At 52.5% G+C, this 15298-nt stretch overlaps 1 protein-coding gene across 1 annotated transcript; it reads left to right on the forward strand.

Moving 5' to 3' along the window:
• Window positions 1–974: 974 nt before the first annotated feature.
• On the forward strand, window positions 975–14507 carry GDF10 (growth differentiation factor 10). Its single transcript, XM_007962652.3, has 3 exons — window positions 975–1754; window positions 10511–11436; window positions 13303–14507. Exons 1-3 carry the CDS (start codon window positions 1439–1441, stop codon window positions 13492–13494), a joined length of 1434 nt encoding a protein of 477 aa, XP_007960843.1. The 5' UTR covers window positions 975–1438; the 3' UTR covers window positions 13495–14507.
• The last annotated feature ends 791 nt before the right edge of the window (window positions 14508–15298 follow it).

A 15298-nucleotide genomic window follows, 5' to 3' on the forward strand; every position in this document is an offset into this window, starting at 1 on the left:
TGTTGACTAACTAGCAGTAGGCCTAACTGAAATCATAATGAGCAAACATGATACTTTGATAAATTTGCAACCACTTTCAAGTGATATGAAAATATCTGTGGATGGTGCCTATTGGTGAAAAAGTCACTAATACCACTGTGGTTGGTTGCTTGCATTTATAACATTAGTTAATGCTAAGTTTCAGTTAGAGTTAATGAAAATAAACATGTATTTTTTTCACCATCAAGTTCATAGGAGCCCTTGAATTCTATCAATGGAGAAGAAATCCTGCTAGAGGCAAGACAAAGATCAGGACCTTCTGCCCCAGGGTTAAGCTGAGGGGCAGTGGGCCAGGGACTCACTACACCCTCATTTCACTGGGAACCCTTCTTAAGAAAGCCACTGCTTCCTCTCCTCCTGCTCTGATGCTTTGGAAATGATTTTAAAGGCAAATTGAAAGCACGTCTTACCCCTGCAATCCTGAAGGCTACATGTCCAAAGATTAATAAAGACCTTTGATGTGTTTCTTCAACAACTGGAATTACTGTTGCCAAATAAAGGGCTGGTTAATCAGCTAATTCTGAATTTTAATCAGGATCTTGTTCCATTTCCCTTGGGTGGCATGAGCTTTGGGGTGAGGGCTTTTCTTTACGGAGTCAGTCCAGAGAGGATATCTGTTCCCCACACTCTCACATTTTGGACATACGCTGACTCCGAGGCAACTGGGCGCACATGTATCCCCTCTCTGGTCGTCACAGGGGAGCTGTCATCTTGCAATCACATAGCCATCGCATGCCATTGCAGGGGCAACCCAGCAGGCAGGCCCCCCTCCAACTGCCGCCCAGCCCCCCTCGCAGCCAGGCCAGGCTGCGGCGCCGACACACAGGAGCCGGCTGCGGGGCTGGGTCTCGGGCTCTCGGCAGGGGAGCGGGGAGCGCGCTCGCCCACGCCCACGCCCCCCACACTCGCGGGCGCACACCCCGGCGCGCGCACGCTGCCACACACGGGCGCACGCACACCGCAGCCGGGCAGGGGACGGCAGTGTCTGCGGCAGCCCCAGAGGTCCTGGGCGCGCAGCCGGGTCCCCTCGAGGGCGCCGCCGGCCGCCCCGCCCCGTCCCGCCCCTCGAACCCGCCGGGCCGGGTGCGCAGTGGGCTGCAAACTTTCGCGGCGCGAGTCCGCCCAGGCAGCGCGCCGACTCGGGCTCGGTTTGGCTCTGCGCTGCTCCGGACGGCCGTGACCGCTGTCCGGGGGCTCGGGCCGCCGGTACCCACGGACCACGCGCCCGGCTGCCTGCCTCGCTAAGCCCCTCGCCCCGCGCAGAACCCGGTATCCAGCGCCCTGCTGACAGGGCTCTCCCCGCGCGCCCTACTGCCGCGAGGTCAGTCCGCAACCTCCGGTGCGCCCGCGCTCGCCTTCCTCCTCCTGGACTTTGGCCCTTTGGTGCCCTCACCACGCCATGGCTCGTGTCCCCACTCGGACCAGCCAGGGCCCCGGACCCCAACTGCTGCCGCTGCTGCCGCTGTTTCTGCTGCTGCTCCGGGACGCGGCCGGCAGCCACAGGGCTCCTGCCTGGTCCGCACTGCCCGCGGCCGCCGACGGCCTGCAGGGGGACAGGGATCCCCAGTGGGCGCCTGGGGACGCGGCCGCCACGCTGGGCCCCGGCGCCCAGGACATGGTCGCTGTCCACATGCACAGGCTCTATGAGAAGTACAGCCGGCGGGGCGCGCGGCCGGGAGGGGGCAACACGGTCCGCAGCTTCAGGGCCAGGCTGGGTAAGTAGAGGGTGCCCCAGGACCCCTTCTCCTAATTCTCCACCTTCCTCACTTTTCTGTCTCCTCACCCGTGCACCTCTACTTTTCCTCTTCTAGCCAACCGGTGGGTGGTTCATTCATTCTTTCGCTAATAATTCACTGATATCTCCATGCCAGGCCCTGAACCTCCAGTGGGGCACCAAGAGTGGCACAGGGTGGCACAGAGGTCCTGCCCCTGGGGTGCTCCCACATTGCTGGACACCGACTACCCCATATACAAGGCTCTAAGCACAGAGTGGAAGAGGAGACATGGGCCAGGGGAGTATCCCTGTGATAGGGTCAATTATGTGGGCACTTTACAAATGAGGAGGGCACAGCCAGTGAACATAGGCAGCCCTGACAGAAGTTCCAGGCACACTGGGCCCTGTTAGGAAGCAGGAGCCACTAGCTGGTGGCGGCCATGGCTCCTGTGTCCAGGGAAGCAGAGTGGACTGAGAAGGGCCTTGGCTGCCCGGGATTGAGGACTACCACACACTGGCATGAAGCGTTCAGACCACAGGGGTTTAAGGAAGAGCCCAGGGGCTTAGGCAGTGGGAACACTCTGCCTGTCTCCGGCCTTTGTCCCACCTTTCCACTTCCTCAGCCCCTTGGTTTGAGCTGGGCAGAGGGCACTTGCAGAGGCCCGTGCTGCCGTGCTCTAAGAGTGCTTCCAGGCTCCTGCCTCAGCAACCTGCCAACCTTTGCAGGCCCTGGGTAGAGAGGGGCCGCAGAGGTGGTGAGAAGACCCTGGTTGTCATGGTGATTACTCCTGGTTGCAGACTAATGTTCCAGAAAATGTGGATGGGGGTCTCCTGCAGCTCTGTGGAGGATGAGGCCATTCAACAGGAGAAAAATCTGCAGTCTACAGGCTCCCCTCCTGAGAGAGAGGGAAACAAGCCTAGCTGTGGGGCTAGACAACCTGAGGTCAGATCTGTCACTGGCTGTGTGACTCAAGGTAACATCCATGATCTCTCATAACCATGGACTGGGGAGCACCTGCCACAAAGAGGCCCCATGCCCTCCTCCTCTACTTAGCAGACTCACCAGGTCAGTGGCCCTGGGCTTCAGGCCAATTGGATCTAACTCCATCCTCACTCATAACTTTCTTGCACTATGTGGGGTCCATTTCTGGAGGAACATTATTAAATTTAGCCACTTAAGAATCATCTGGCATGAATATGACCTTGGGTAAATCACTAAAGCTATATGGCCTTGAGTGTATTCATCGATAAAACGGACAAGGCTTGCCAATATCTCTCCTGTGGGGTTGAAGGAAAGATGAAATGAGGTCATATGTATAAGCTCAGAGCCCAGCACTGGTCAGATTAACTGTTGATTTATGGGATTCCCCTGGGAGCACAGAGAATCGTGCTAAGTATTATGTGTATTCCTGTGGGTTTAAACTTGACCTTGCTTCTCTATTAACTCAATCCTTGAAGCCTTGTAGTTGAGGAAGCAAGGCCAGCAGGGTCACTGCTGCAATACGAGTGAACCTGCCCACTGAACCCACCCACTTGCTGCAGCCAGGCATGGAGATGCACTCTGTGTCATTCTGTTTTCACAGAAAGGGGGTAGTACAAGTAGCAGTGGAGTTCAGGATATTAATCTCAAAAAGGACCTGAAGACAGTGTCTCAAATCCAGCATTCCCACGTTACAGATAAGGAAACTGAGACTCAGGGGTTGTTCACAGTGGCAGAGGTTGGCACCTCCCATCTGCCAAGCCATTGCTATTCTCACCATCACTCCCCACACCCTGTCATCTCCATCAGAGCTATGACCAGGGTCTGGGAGGGGTAGGGTGAAGCAGGCAAGCCTGGGAAATCAGGATTCTGGTAGTCTGGAGTGTCTGACAAATCCGTCTTCTTTGGAAGCCTGAGGCACATTTGGGTGTGCCTCCCAGCTGTACCAGCTACCAGCTGTGTGCTGTGGCACAGGTTAATTTACCTCTCTGAGCATCAGTTTCCTGTAAAGTGAAGTGAAGAAGTGAGGATTAAATGGGCTAAGTAGGTTTTGTGCCTTGCATACAGTGGGGGCCCAGGCAGGTTGCTTGATCCTCCCCTCCCTTGCTTCATCTAAGTGCTTCACGCCAAGCCCCTTGCCTGCCCTCAGATGCACCTGCTTCCTGATCCAGTGACCTGTCTGAGGAGGTATGAGCTTGGGCAGGGACCCTTCTCTCATGGATGATGCCACCCATGTGGGAGGCTTCAGCTCTGGTCTGAGAACATGCCAGTCTCAGCCTGCTCCCCAGTGGTGGGTCTCTGCTGCCTCAGTGGGGCAGCACCTCTTCCTGAACAACGAATGCCTCCATCCCCACAGCCCGTGGTACGTAACTATACCTCCCCTGGCACCGGACAGCGTAGCTCAGCTGCCAAGTGCTGGCTGTGAGCTAGCCTGCTGGGGTCCAAATCCCAATTCTGCGATGTGGGCAAGGGACTGAACTTGTCCGTGACTCAGTTTTTTCACTTCTAAAATGGAACTAATAATGCTCCCCTCCTCCTATATATATTTTTTAATGGAAACTGAGATATGTCAAGTGCTTACACCATTCCTGACACATGTAAGTGTCAATGGTGTATTAACTCTTGCTGTTATTACACCAGCCACCCCTTCATTCCCTCCCTCATTGCTCCCTGAAGTGTATTTTGTTCCTTATTAAATCTGCATCGGTGGAGAAAGCCTATGAGCCTGACCCTAAGGGTTAAGGTTAGACCACCCCTAATTCCCACTGAATGCCCTGTGTTTAAATGTAAGCTTTGTCACCTAACAATGTGATACTGAGTTGGTTTTCTTCAACTCTAAAATGAGAATAATACTACATACTCACCTGTCAAAAATGCCAAAATTCAAGTTTATTTCAGTTCCCCAAGTATTTCCTAAACACTTGGTTTGGTGGCAGATGCTATAAGCTCAGGGAACACCAAAGATGCCCAGAAAAGCTCGTAAACTAGCAGGGCAGATCAAAGTAAGCAGCAGAATAGGGCAGCGGGTCTGGGGAGTGCCATATAGGAAGGAGGGCAGGGGTGCTGCAGGAGCCCAAGGGCGCACTGACCTGGCAGGGACAGGGCCTCTGGGTGGGGCCAGGAAAGCCTTCCCAGAGCAGGCCAGGCCAGGTGGGGCTTAGCCAGGTACAGAAGTGAAGCTGTCCACTACGTTCAGAGACTGCCAGGAGTTTGGTTTTAATGATAACGCAAGGAGAGAAAGGCAGGAGATGGAGGCAGACAAATAGGTTGCAAGCAGGCTGTGGAGAGCCATGAGTATTATGAATTTGTTCCTCCATAGGCAATGGGGCAATATACAATGTGCATGCATGAGGGACAGAAGGAAGGAGCCAGGGAGAGAGAGAAGAAGAGAGGGGAGAGAGAAAGGAGAGAGGGAGAGAGAGGGAGGAAGAAAAGGGACTGCCGGGGAAAAGAGGGATAAAAGAGAAAAAGTGAGAGATTATAAATAAATGCATGCTTACTGGGGAAAACCTGGAAATTATAGAAGATCACAGTAAAGAACATAAGTCATCCCTAATCACAGCCAGATATAACCAGAATTGTTAGTATGATATTTTGGTAGAATCATTCCAGCCATATCTGTCTATCTATCTATCTATCTCTCCACTATCTATCTATATCTCCATTGTTTTGCCCTTGTATGTAAGATATATATGGATATATGAATATATTTGAGATACATATGTGAGATATATATATGTGAGATATATGTGGATGTATCTTTTATGGATTATATCGTCAGCATGCAGGTAAAACTTGCAGGTATTTCCATTTGAAATTGCTTTTTTTCATTACTGGTCATCTTGAGCTTTTCCCCATGCCCACTGGCCATTTGCAATTTTTCCTGTGGAAACTGCCTCCTTGTATGGGAGTCCCTCCTTTCTCCTACTGATATGCAAAGGTTCTTTACATAGTAAGGATCTTAACCTTTCACCTTTAATAGACAATTTGCTTTTGAGGCATTAGTGTGATGTAAGAGGCAACAAAGTTCTGGGACCACTGTTGTGGTCGAGCTGGAGCCCTGAACGCAGGGTGGAAAGATGCTGTGTTCAGGATGGTTGTGTAGAAACAGGAAGCAGAGCAAACAGGGCCTGGAGATTGGTTAAAAGCAGGAGGGGGAGAGGCGAAAGAGTTCTCAGGTTCCTGCTGGAGGGGCTGGAAGGGAAGTGAGGCCTCCCACTGGGCAGGAGGTCAGGGAGCAAGGATGTGGTGCCCTGAGGGTGGCAGTAGCTCCTGAGGCCACAACTGTTCGGAGCCCCTGCTGGGTGCCAGGCACAGTGCTGTTAGTGCGCTCTGCAGAGATGATCTCACAATAACTTTTGGAGGTGCAAATACTCTCTCCAGTGTCTGGGTGAGGAAACTGAGGCACAAAGTGCTTCCATGACTTGCCTGAGGCCTCATAGCTAGTAAGGAATGCAAGCAGGAGTTGAACCTCAACCCTAGAGCCTGCATGGAAACGGGCACTAAATACTAAATCCGTGTTAGTTCCCTGCTCTTCTCTGCAGCACCGTCTGGCCCACCGCCCCTTCCTCCAGCTTCTGTTGGTGCGGGCATCGAAGCCCAGCGTTCTCACTGATTGCCCTGGTGGCTGTTCGAGGGGCAATGGGTGAAGGGACAGATGTCCAAAGTGTCTTGGAATCATTTTATATAGGGCAGAGCATCTGAGGGGCTGCTCTTGGCCTGAGAGTTGACCAGCAGTGGGGCTGGACAGACCTTTGGGTGAGAAGGTCCCTTCCCCCAGTACCATCCCCACTGCCCTCAGGAAGGAGGCTGAGTGCCCAGCAAAGTGGACCTGGTCACACTTCTGAGAATTCCCAAGAGCCACTGAGAGATCAGCTTCTCTAAATAAAGTTGGTCTTTCCCTTCTTAGGGAGCCAGAACTCAAAACTACCAAAATAATGACCTCTGTTTGCAAAACATGCTGCAGTTCACAGCACGTGATCTTTGTCCATTAGCGCTTAGGCAGATCATGAACATATCCAGAACACATGGAGGAGCAAAAGGCATGAGCTTGGGGTCACACAGAGCTGAGTACAAGCCCTGACTCCACCCCTTGCCAACTGTGTGACTTTAGGCAAATTACATACCCTCTCTGAAGCTTCAGCTCTTTGTCCACAGAATGAAATACCCCTCCCTACTCTCCTCATGGTGAAAATGATGAATCAAGCATGCAGAACACTCCACATAGGGCCAAGCACATACACTTGGAGCTTAGAATGTCATAATTAATAAACAATTTTGTTCCAATTTAAAGATGAGAACAATGAGGCTCAAGGGGAAGTCTGGCTAAAGACCTGGCTACCCGCTGTCTCCATTTGGATTTGCATCATCAGCTGCATCTTTGTAAAGAATGAGGATTTCTTGATTTCTTAAGACTGTGGTTACTGCACTGTAGGGCAGCATGCCAGGAACCCCCAGTGTTAACTGAAGTTAACACACTTTTCTCTTGTCCCCACTTGGGCAAGATTTGCACAGACAATCTCATTCAACATACATCTCTGAGCTGCAACTGTCACCTAAGCCTTATGCTGAGGTCTAGTGGTGCAGTAGTGAATAAAACTGGCAGTGTCCCTGTCCTGTTAGAGTTTATGTTTTAGGAAGATAAGAGCAATAAATCAGTATACAGCAGGATGCCAGGAAGTGCTCTGAAGGCCAGTGAAGCAGGGGCAGACAGAGTGATGGGCCTGTTGTCCAGCCACGGGAGCCCAGGGGACCCATTGCGGGAGGTTCCATTTGAGCAGATACCTGAAGAGGTTGAGTGGTACTGGTGGATGGGGAACCATGAAGGTGGAAGGAAGCGTGAGGCGCAGTCCTGAGACGAAAGCCACATGTTGGAAGGACAAGAAGGCCAGTGTGACAGGAGCAGAAGGGAGGGATTGGGCTGGGGATAGGAGATAAAGTTGCAGAGGTAGGCAGGCCAGATCAAGTAAGGCCTTGGTAAAGGGTTTTTATTTGGGGGCAATGGAGGGCTCCGAGCTTGGGGGTGACCTGTGATGGAATTCACCCAGCACACCAGGGGCCTTGACTGGACAGTGCTCTATAAAACTGTGACATGAGGAGACACTGAAGATGGGTGTCTTTGTCATTACCAGTCTGTCTCCCCTCTAGGCTGAATTCCTCCTGCGCAACTTTGTTATGACCCTGGTCAGCCCAACTTAGCCCAGAGTAGGAGTTTTGCAAATGTTTATTAGGAAAACAAAGAGAAGAAGAGGAAGAAAGAAAGGAAAAGAGGGTAGATAGAAAAGGGGAAAGAAGGGAAGAAAACAGAGACGGGAGGAAGGCAGAGAAGAAAGAGAGAGAAAAGACATGAATCACAGGGCACCAGCACACATCAGAGGAAATAACGACTTTGTCTTCGGAGCTTCTTTGTTATGGCCTGGGCTCGGCTAAACAGAGATTTCAGGTTGAGGTCCCTTCTCTAAGCCACAGCCTGGAGCCCCCTGCACTGGGTACATGCAGGCATATCCAGAGAGAGGACCAGCCTGTGGCCCCTCATGCACTGGTGCTGGGGGTGACCTATCTTGTCCCCAGCAGTCCCCAGCAGGGAGAGTCTTCACGGAGCAGGCTGCTCAGTGAGAGGTGAGCTCCCTGTGGCAGGAGGCATTCAAGTCACATGGAGGTAGGGCTTATACCCTTTTGCACAACCTTAAAGGTTCCTCCCCACTGTGAAGCTACTAGCAGAGCAATGGAGGAGTTGAGACTTGAACTAGATCAAAGAAAAGCAAGGTGCTGTGTTGGCTGGGTTGCAGCTTGGATATTTGGATCAGTGAATGCAAGGTACCCCAGTTGATGGAAGGGAGCTTGCTCTGCCAGCCTTGGTCCTTCAGACTCAAGTGGCAGAAAGCACATTTGGGGGCACCTCCTTTGTGCCTGGCACTTCACTAGGCTGTTTCTGTGATCTTCCAGACAATCCTCTATGTGAGATAGAGGCTGTTGTCCCTGTGAGGCAGATGGGGAAAGCAAGGTTCGGGGCGTGGCCCCACTGAGTCCTGGGAGCTTGGTTCCTAGGGCATTTTCTAGCTTGGGGGTGGGGTTGCAGCATTATTGGTGAACTTTCACCCCATCCATAGGTCAACCCCAGATGCTGCAGATACACAGCCACTAGCACCAGAGTGAGCCGTCAGCTGCCACTGACTTCCCAAACTTCCCTGATGGCCAGAGCCCCCTGGAGTGCTGATTAAAATGTGGAAATCATTGTCATGCAGTCACGGCTACATGCTTGGGGAAGCGAGGTTCAAATGTGCATATAGACCCTGGGCTGCTGCTTGTGCGTGGAGCATGTTGAGGGGCTGCGACACTGTCCTGGCAGGTTTATTGTGAGGATTAAATAAGGCAATGGCTTCAGTGTCACCTGAGCCTTTACTGGCATTTATTTATCAGGCCCTCCATAGATGTGCTTCTGTTTCTTCCCGCTCATAGTCCCTTAAGGGTATGTGAACAACCCCAGTTGAATTATGCCTTCTTCCCAACAGAAACAAAGAAGAGAAAGCGGAATATTTCTGTTAAAAAAAAAAATTCCCTGCAGATCCTGTAGGTACAGGGGTCAGAAAGGTGTGTCCCTGATCCATGCCCCTGGAGAGCCCAGTGTCCCACACACACACTTCCCGGGCTTGGGAGCTCTGCTCCTCTCCAGACATTCCCCAGCAGAAGGACACTTGGTTGTCAGGAAATGAAGCAGCGGGAAGGAGAAAGCCGGCCTGACCTCTCTGGTGTCCTGTTAGTGTGCAGCATCCTAGGGAGGCACCAGGAAAGACTCGCCACTCTTCAGAAGCCTAGATCGAACTTGGCCATTTGAGAACGCTCACTGATATATAATAATGTTTAGACAATTCAAACCTGACACGATACTCATGCTGCTGCCAAGGTTGGGGCAGCTTCCTGGGACTGCTGACGCGGCTATGCTGCTCTGGTGCCCTGGGGAACACCTGCTTCCGCTAGACAAATAGGAAGGAGTGGCCGGCAGCCCCAGGGAAGGCTGAGCTGCAGCATTCTTGACCTGAGTTGCAGATGTAATGGTTGAGACCTCCCGGTCTTTACCTGGACCTTGGAGATTTAGTCAAGTTGCCTTGTGTAATCCTGATATTGTTCTTTTCTTTTTAAAACAATCTTAAAAGTCCTCAGGCAGAACAAAGAGCAGATGCCCCAATGGCTGTATTTTTGATCCCAGTTTCCCTTAGGAGGTGCTCAAAAAGCATGAGTGTTTATTTCATCTCTTTTGGAAGAATGTTTGGGTTTAATGTGATGTGTATTTAATGATTGCATTTAAAAACTGATTGCATAAATAGAGGGCTGTGCAAATACAGGAGGGGCTGCCTTGATGCGGGGCTTGGACCCAACCCAAGCCGTCCTGAGCACTTAATGAACGTGTCAGTGACATTTGTTCATTTGTGCATGCAAAGACAGTAGAGGGCAAGGGGAGCGAACAGGAGCTTTGGAGTCCAGCAGGCCTGAGTGCCCCCCTGTCTGCTCCTGTTTCTTTGTTGTTGCTTCTTTTTGTTGTTGTTTGCTATGGGATATTGACAATCTCAACCTCAATTCCTCACCTGTGCACTGAGGATTGCAAAGGGCGCCCTCATCAGTTTAATGTGAGGATTACACGAAATGAGGGAGGCAAAGTGTGGGAGGAGGACGGTCCTGAAAGTGTGGATCTGTGGGCGTTGCTCCTCCAGCCCTGGGTGGGAGACTCTCAGAAGCACGAGCGAGAACTTCACAGCCTGTGGTCTCTCCTTCCCTCACAGAAGTGGTCGACCAGAAGGCCGTGTATTTCTTCAACCTGACTTCCATGCAGGACTCGGAAACGATCCTTATGGCCACTTTCCACTTCTACTCAGAGCCTCCTCGGTGGCCCCGAGCGCTCGAGGTGCTATGCAAGCCGCGGGCCAAGAACGCTTCAGGGCGCTCGCTGCCCCTGGGCCCGCACGCACGCCAGCACCTGCTCTTCCGCAGCCTCTCGCAGAACACGGCCACACAGGGGCTACTCCGCGGGGCCATGGCCCTGTCGCCCCCGCCGCGCGGCCTGTGGCAGGCCAAGGACATCTCCCCCATCGTCAAGGCGGCCCGCCGGGATGGCGAGCTGCTCCTCTCCGCCCAGCTGGATTCTGAGGAGAGGGACCCGGGGGTGCCCCGGCCCAGCCCCTATGCGCCCTACATCCTCGTCTACGCCAACGACCTGGCCATCTCGGAGCCCAATAGCGTGGCGGTGACACTGCAGAGATACGACCCCTTCCCTGCCGGAGACCCCGAGCCCCATGCAGCCCCCAACAGCTCCGCGGACCCCCGCGTGCGCCGAGCCGCACAGGCCACCGGGCCCCTCCAGGACAACGAGCTGCCAGGGCTGGATGAGAGGCCGCCGCGCGCCCACGCGCAGCACTTCCACAAGCACCAGCTGTGGCCCAGCCCCTTCCGGGCGCTGAAACCCCGGCCAGGGCGCAAAGACCGCAGGAAGAAGGGCCAGGAGGTGTTCATGACCTCCTCGCAGGTGCTGGACTTCGACGAGAAGACGATGCAGAAGGCCCGGAGGAAGCAGTGGGACGAGCCGAGGGTGTGCTCCCGGAGGTACCTGAAGGTGGACTTCGCAGACATCGGCTGGAATGAGTGGATAATCTCACCGAAATCTTTCGATGCCTACTACTGCGCGGGAGCATGTGAGTTCCCCATGCCTAAGGTAGGGTTTTTTCCGCCTTTTGTCAGATTCTAAGGCTCAGCTCTGCCGCTACCGTCAAGCCCCTCAGCCTGCAGGACTTCTGTTTGCCATCTGCGAAATGGGAATAACAGTACCTCCTGTCTATTCCAGGCAGGAAATAGGTAGACATACGTCACCAAGTGGCAGCCCGTAGGGTAGTTGCCGCCCACATATGTGTGAGTTTGGCTGTGTTTTTTGAAGTATTGACTTGGTTGAGTTGGGACTTTAAAATCAGAACATACTTTTGAAAAGCAGGAGAATCCATGTCTTTAGAAACGCATCTCCACATAGCAACTATCTGCAGAGTAGATTGAGTAGATGCTGCTTCCTGTACACAGGTCAGGTCCCAGAAGCTCCATCCTCACCAAGTCTCTCATTTCTGTTCCCAGCCTGGACCCCAGGGTGTGGTGATCTGTGACAAGCACAGTGCTAGCCTCAGCGGCTCTCCCACTGTGGACTCCCTCCTCCTTGCAGCTCAGGGCAGGAATCCACAAGGAATAGGCCTTCACTATGCACAGGGTCTGCAGGACACACAGCACTGGGCTGTTCTGTCTGTTGCACCAACCTAAGGCTTTCCAATTCTCACCTTCGCTCCAGCCTGGGCTGTGACTGAGTCCATCCCTGTTCCTGCAGCCTGCCCTCCAGCAGCCTGGCTGTCTGTGATGTCAGCCCTGGGCACTCAGCACATAGTTTCTTCCTGATTCGTTACTCTGCCCAGGGCACGTCATGCCTTTCCCTCCAAGAAAAGAAAGTCAGTGCATAAATCCAATTTGAACTTAAATAAATCAGTCAGCTGGGGAAGTCCAGACCCAGACATGGGACAGCAGTAATGTGTTTGGGAATTAAGTGGCTTCTCCTCAAAACCGTGCATGTGCAAGAGGGAGGGAGGTGCCTGACAGAGAGACAGGACCTGCTTAAAGGGTCTAGCAAAGGCCCAGGCAGATGCAAGCCCGGAACCCTGAAGGCTTGCAGCCGGTCAGCCATGCGCTTAGCTTATCACCTGGCTTGCTGCCTCCCCACCTTCCAGGACACCAGCCAGAACGCTGCAAATGCAGGTGTCCCTACCCTGCTCCCCTCCCACTACCCCGACACAGAAGGGCTTCCTCCTCAACTGCACTACATATAAAAATCTCTGTTTGGCTGGTGATGCACTGAAGTGGATGACCTGGTTGGTTCATCTTGTCAGAGGTAGGCACAGTTTTCCAAGCAAGCTCACTTTCTAACTGGGGGTCTTGATCAAGTTACTCAGTCATTTTAAGCCTCGGTGTCTTCCCAGTAAAGTCCAGGGAATACTCACCCCATAAAATTGCTGAGCTGACAAAAAAGGGGTGATGCAGGGGAGAGCAGCCCCTAGGAAATGTGAGTGTCCAGCCTGTTACACTGCCACGCACATGCCAGGCTTTCCCTTCAGTGACAAGAGCACGACCTCATGGGAAGCATGCGTGCCCTCCTCAGACTGCGAGATCAGGGCCGTGCTGGCATATCGCTGTGTTTTCCCTCTGGGCAGCTTCTGCCTGCTTCCTGGTGCTCTGCGGGGATGTGTGACACTCAGGCGCCCCCATGTGGCCCTGCCGTGTTGGGGACACAGCATGCCTCAGGGAAGCCAATGGGCAGGAAGGCCTGAGGCCTCTTGGAGACCTCAGCCTGGGACTCAGCATACATCTGATTTTAGAGGAATCGTGTACCCCGCCTTGGGATCTCGTCCATTCCTCTAAGTGGATGCCTATTCTGTGGCCTCAGCTGGGGAACAACAGCAGAGCAGTATGGCCTGGGACTGTGAGGACAGCATGGGTGGGTGGATGGGTGAGGGCAGAGCTGAGGTAACCCTACTCCTTTCCTGCCTTGCAGATCGTTCGTCCATCCAACCATGCCACCATCCAGAGCATTGTCAGGGCTGTGGGCATAGTCCCTGGCATCCCAGAGCCCTGCTGTGTTCCCGATAAGATGAACTCCCTCGGGGTCCTCTTCCTGGATGAGAACCGGAATGTGGTTCTGAAGGTGTACCCAAACATGTCCGTGGACACTTGTGCCTGCCGGTGAGACCACTCCAGGGTGGAAAGAAGCCACGCCCAGCAGAGCCGCCTTCTCAGAGCCTTCTGAAGCCAGGACTTAACTTGTGGTGCAGCTGCAGACACAGAGCAGAACTCATGGGCAACATTACTGGGGCCCAGAGAGAGCTGTCTGCCAGTGCATCATTTGGGGGTCTTTCATTGCTAGTGACTAGCCCCTTAAATGCCAGCCTGAGTCCCTGAAGGAATCTGGGAATTAGCCCTGGCCTGAAAGTGGCCCATCATTCATACCCACTGTTCTGAAGGCTTGAAAAGAAAACGTGTCCACCACATTGGCTGATGTGATCATCATCTCATGACTGAGCAAGAAGACTATGCAAAGCTTAGAGCGCTCGCTCCCTGCCCACGGAAAGAACTCTGTTTAAATGCTCAGTTCAGAACACTTTGGGCCACATAGTCATTTTGGAAAACAGGATAATCGTGGTGTAAATGGGTGTTTCCTTTCGAATTTCACTGCAGAGCTTTTATTCATACGGTATGCACATGTAACCCATGTTGGTTTCTTTTTCTTAATATATATATTTTATTTTAAAACAACAATAAAGGAGGGCGTTGACACCATTCCCCAGAGAGATAGTCACGCTGAGTGTGGGTTGTTTAAACATGCATATTGAAATAACACATATAGTAACGTGGGAATACTAAAAAATAACCAAGATTTTATATTTTTGTAAATTATACTTTCTATACTGTAGATTGTGTATGTTATGTGTTTTTATGGAAAGCTAATAAATTAAAGGTACAGTGGTATCTTGAAAAACTTAATGTCACCCATTTCAAAATCTCACTGACTCCCCATCTGTAAGTACGCCGTCTGGTGGTTGCTGGGGACTCAGCCTCTTTTAGGGTCGCTGGAGTCCCCTAGGCCATCTGCATACTCTCTGGTGTCCATCCAGGCTCCAGAAACCCAGACTTTCCCATGCCTTCCAAGGGCCTGTCCCACCACTGGTTCCTGCAAACCCAACCTAGGCTGATGTCAAGAATGGACATGGCCCCAGACAGAGACAGTGGCCTCTCGGGGTTTCCCCTCGTCCCCTAGCCTCAGGGACATTGATTGATTGGGAGGTACCTGGGATGTTTAAAGGAGCATCTGTGGTTGCCTGGTCAGAGATCTTTTACTTCTGATAATTCATGGAGCAAGAGATTCAATATAAGTAGGGGTCTCTCCTGAGGTCCAAGGACTCATGAGGAAGTGGATGGGCCATGTGGTCTTCTGCACCTGCTTCTCCTTAGCTTGTGTGTAGAAGGGTCACCAAGCAGCCCTGTTCCCAAATAGCCACCCCAAATTGTTACCTTATGCCCTTCATTTATATTGCCTTACGATGGAGTGCCTGAAGCTGCTTAACCAGCATTTCTAAAAGAGAATCTGGGTCCAATTTGAGACAGGTGTATATATAGCAGTCCCATCAGTTGGGACCTACAGATGACACGGCCCCAAGTCTTAGAGGAGGCTGCAAAGCCACAGTGGTTTTCTAAGAGGGGATGTCCAAGGAAAGAAGCAGCCCTGGTGTCTGTCTTGAGCCTTAGGCTGGACTCTGGACACCAGGATTCCTGTGCGAGGGACGTATGGGGGAAGTGCTCCCAGGAGATGTGGGCAAGGGCAGGGGGCAGAAAAGCAGGCTAGGAGCAATCCTGTGGGAAGCTTTGGAGCTTACTTACTCCTCAGGGCAGTGTGGCCTCGAGCAAGGCAGCTGGGTGTTCAGGGCCTCTTGGCTTCCGGCCGCCCTGGGAAGGGAGATGTAAAGTTCCAGTTCCCTGGCCTTCTGCACAGGCAG

The sequence above is a fragment of the Chlorocebus sabaeus genome, chromosome 9 (genome assembly GCF_047675955.1).
Source record: "Chlorocebus sabaeus isolate Y175 chromosome 9, mChlSab1.0.hap1, whole genome shotgun sequence".
Lineage (NCBI taxonomy): Eukaryota > Metazoa > Chordata > Mammalia > Primates > Cercopithecidae > Chlorocebus > Chlorocebus sabaeus.

Coding starts and splice junctions, on each gene's coding strand:
- GDF10 (XM_007962652.3), top strand. CDS start 1,439: ATGGCTCGTGTCCCCACTCGGACCAGCCAGGGCCCCGGACCCCAACTG. Junction 1,755..10,510: donor CAGCTTCAGGGCCAGGCTGG/GTAAGTAGAGGG, acceptor CTTCCCTCACAG/AAGTGGTCGACCAGAAGGCC. Junction 11,437..13,302: donor GTGAGTTCCCCATGCCTAAG/GTAGGGTTTTTT, acceptor CCTGCCTTGCAG/ATCGTTCGTCCATCCAACCA.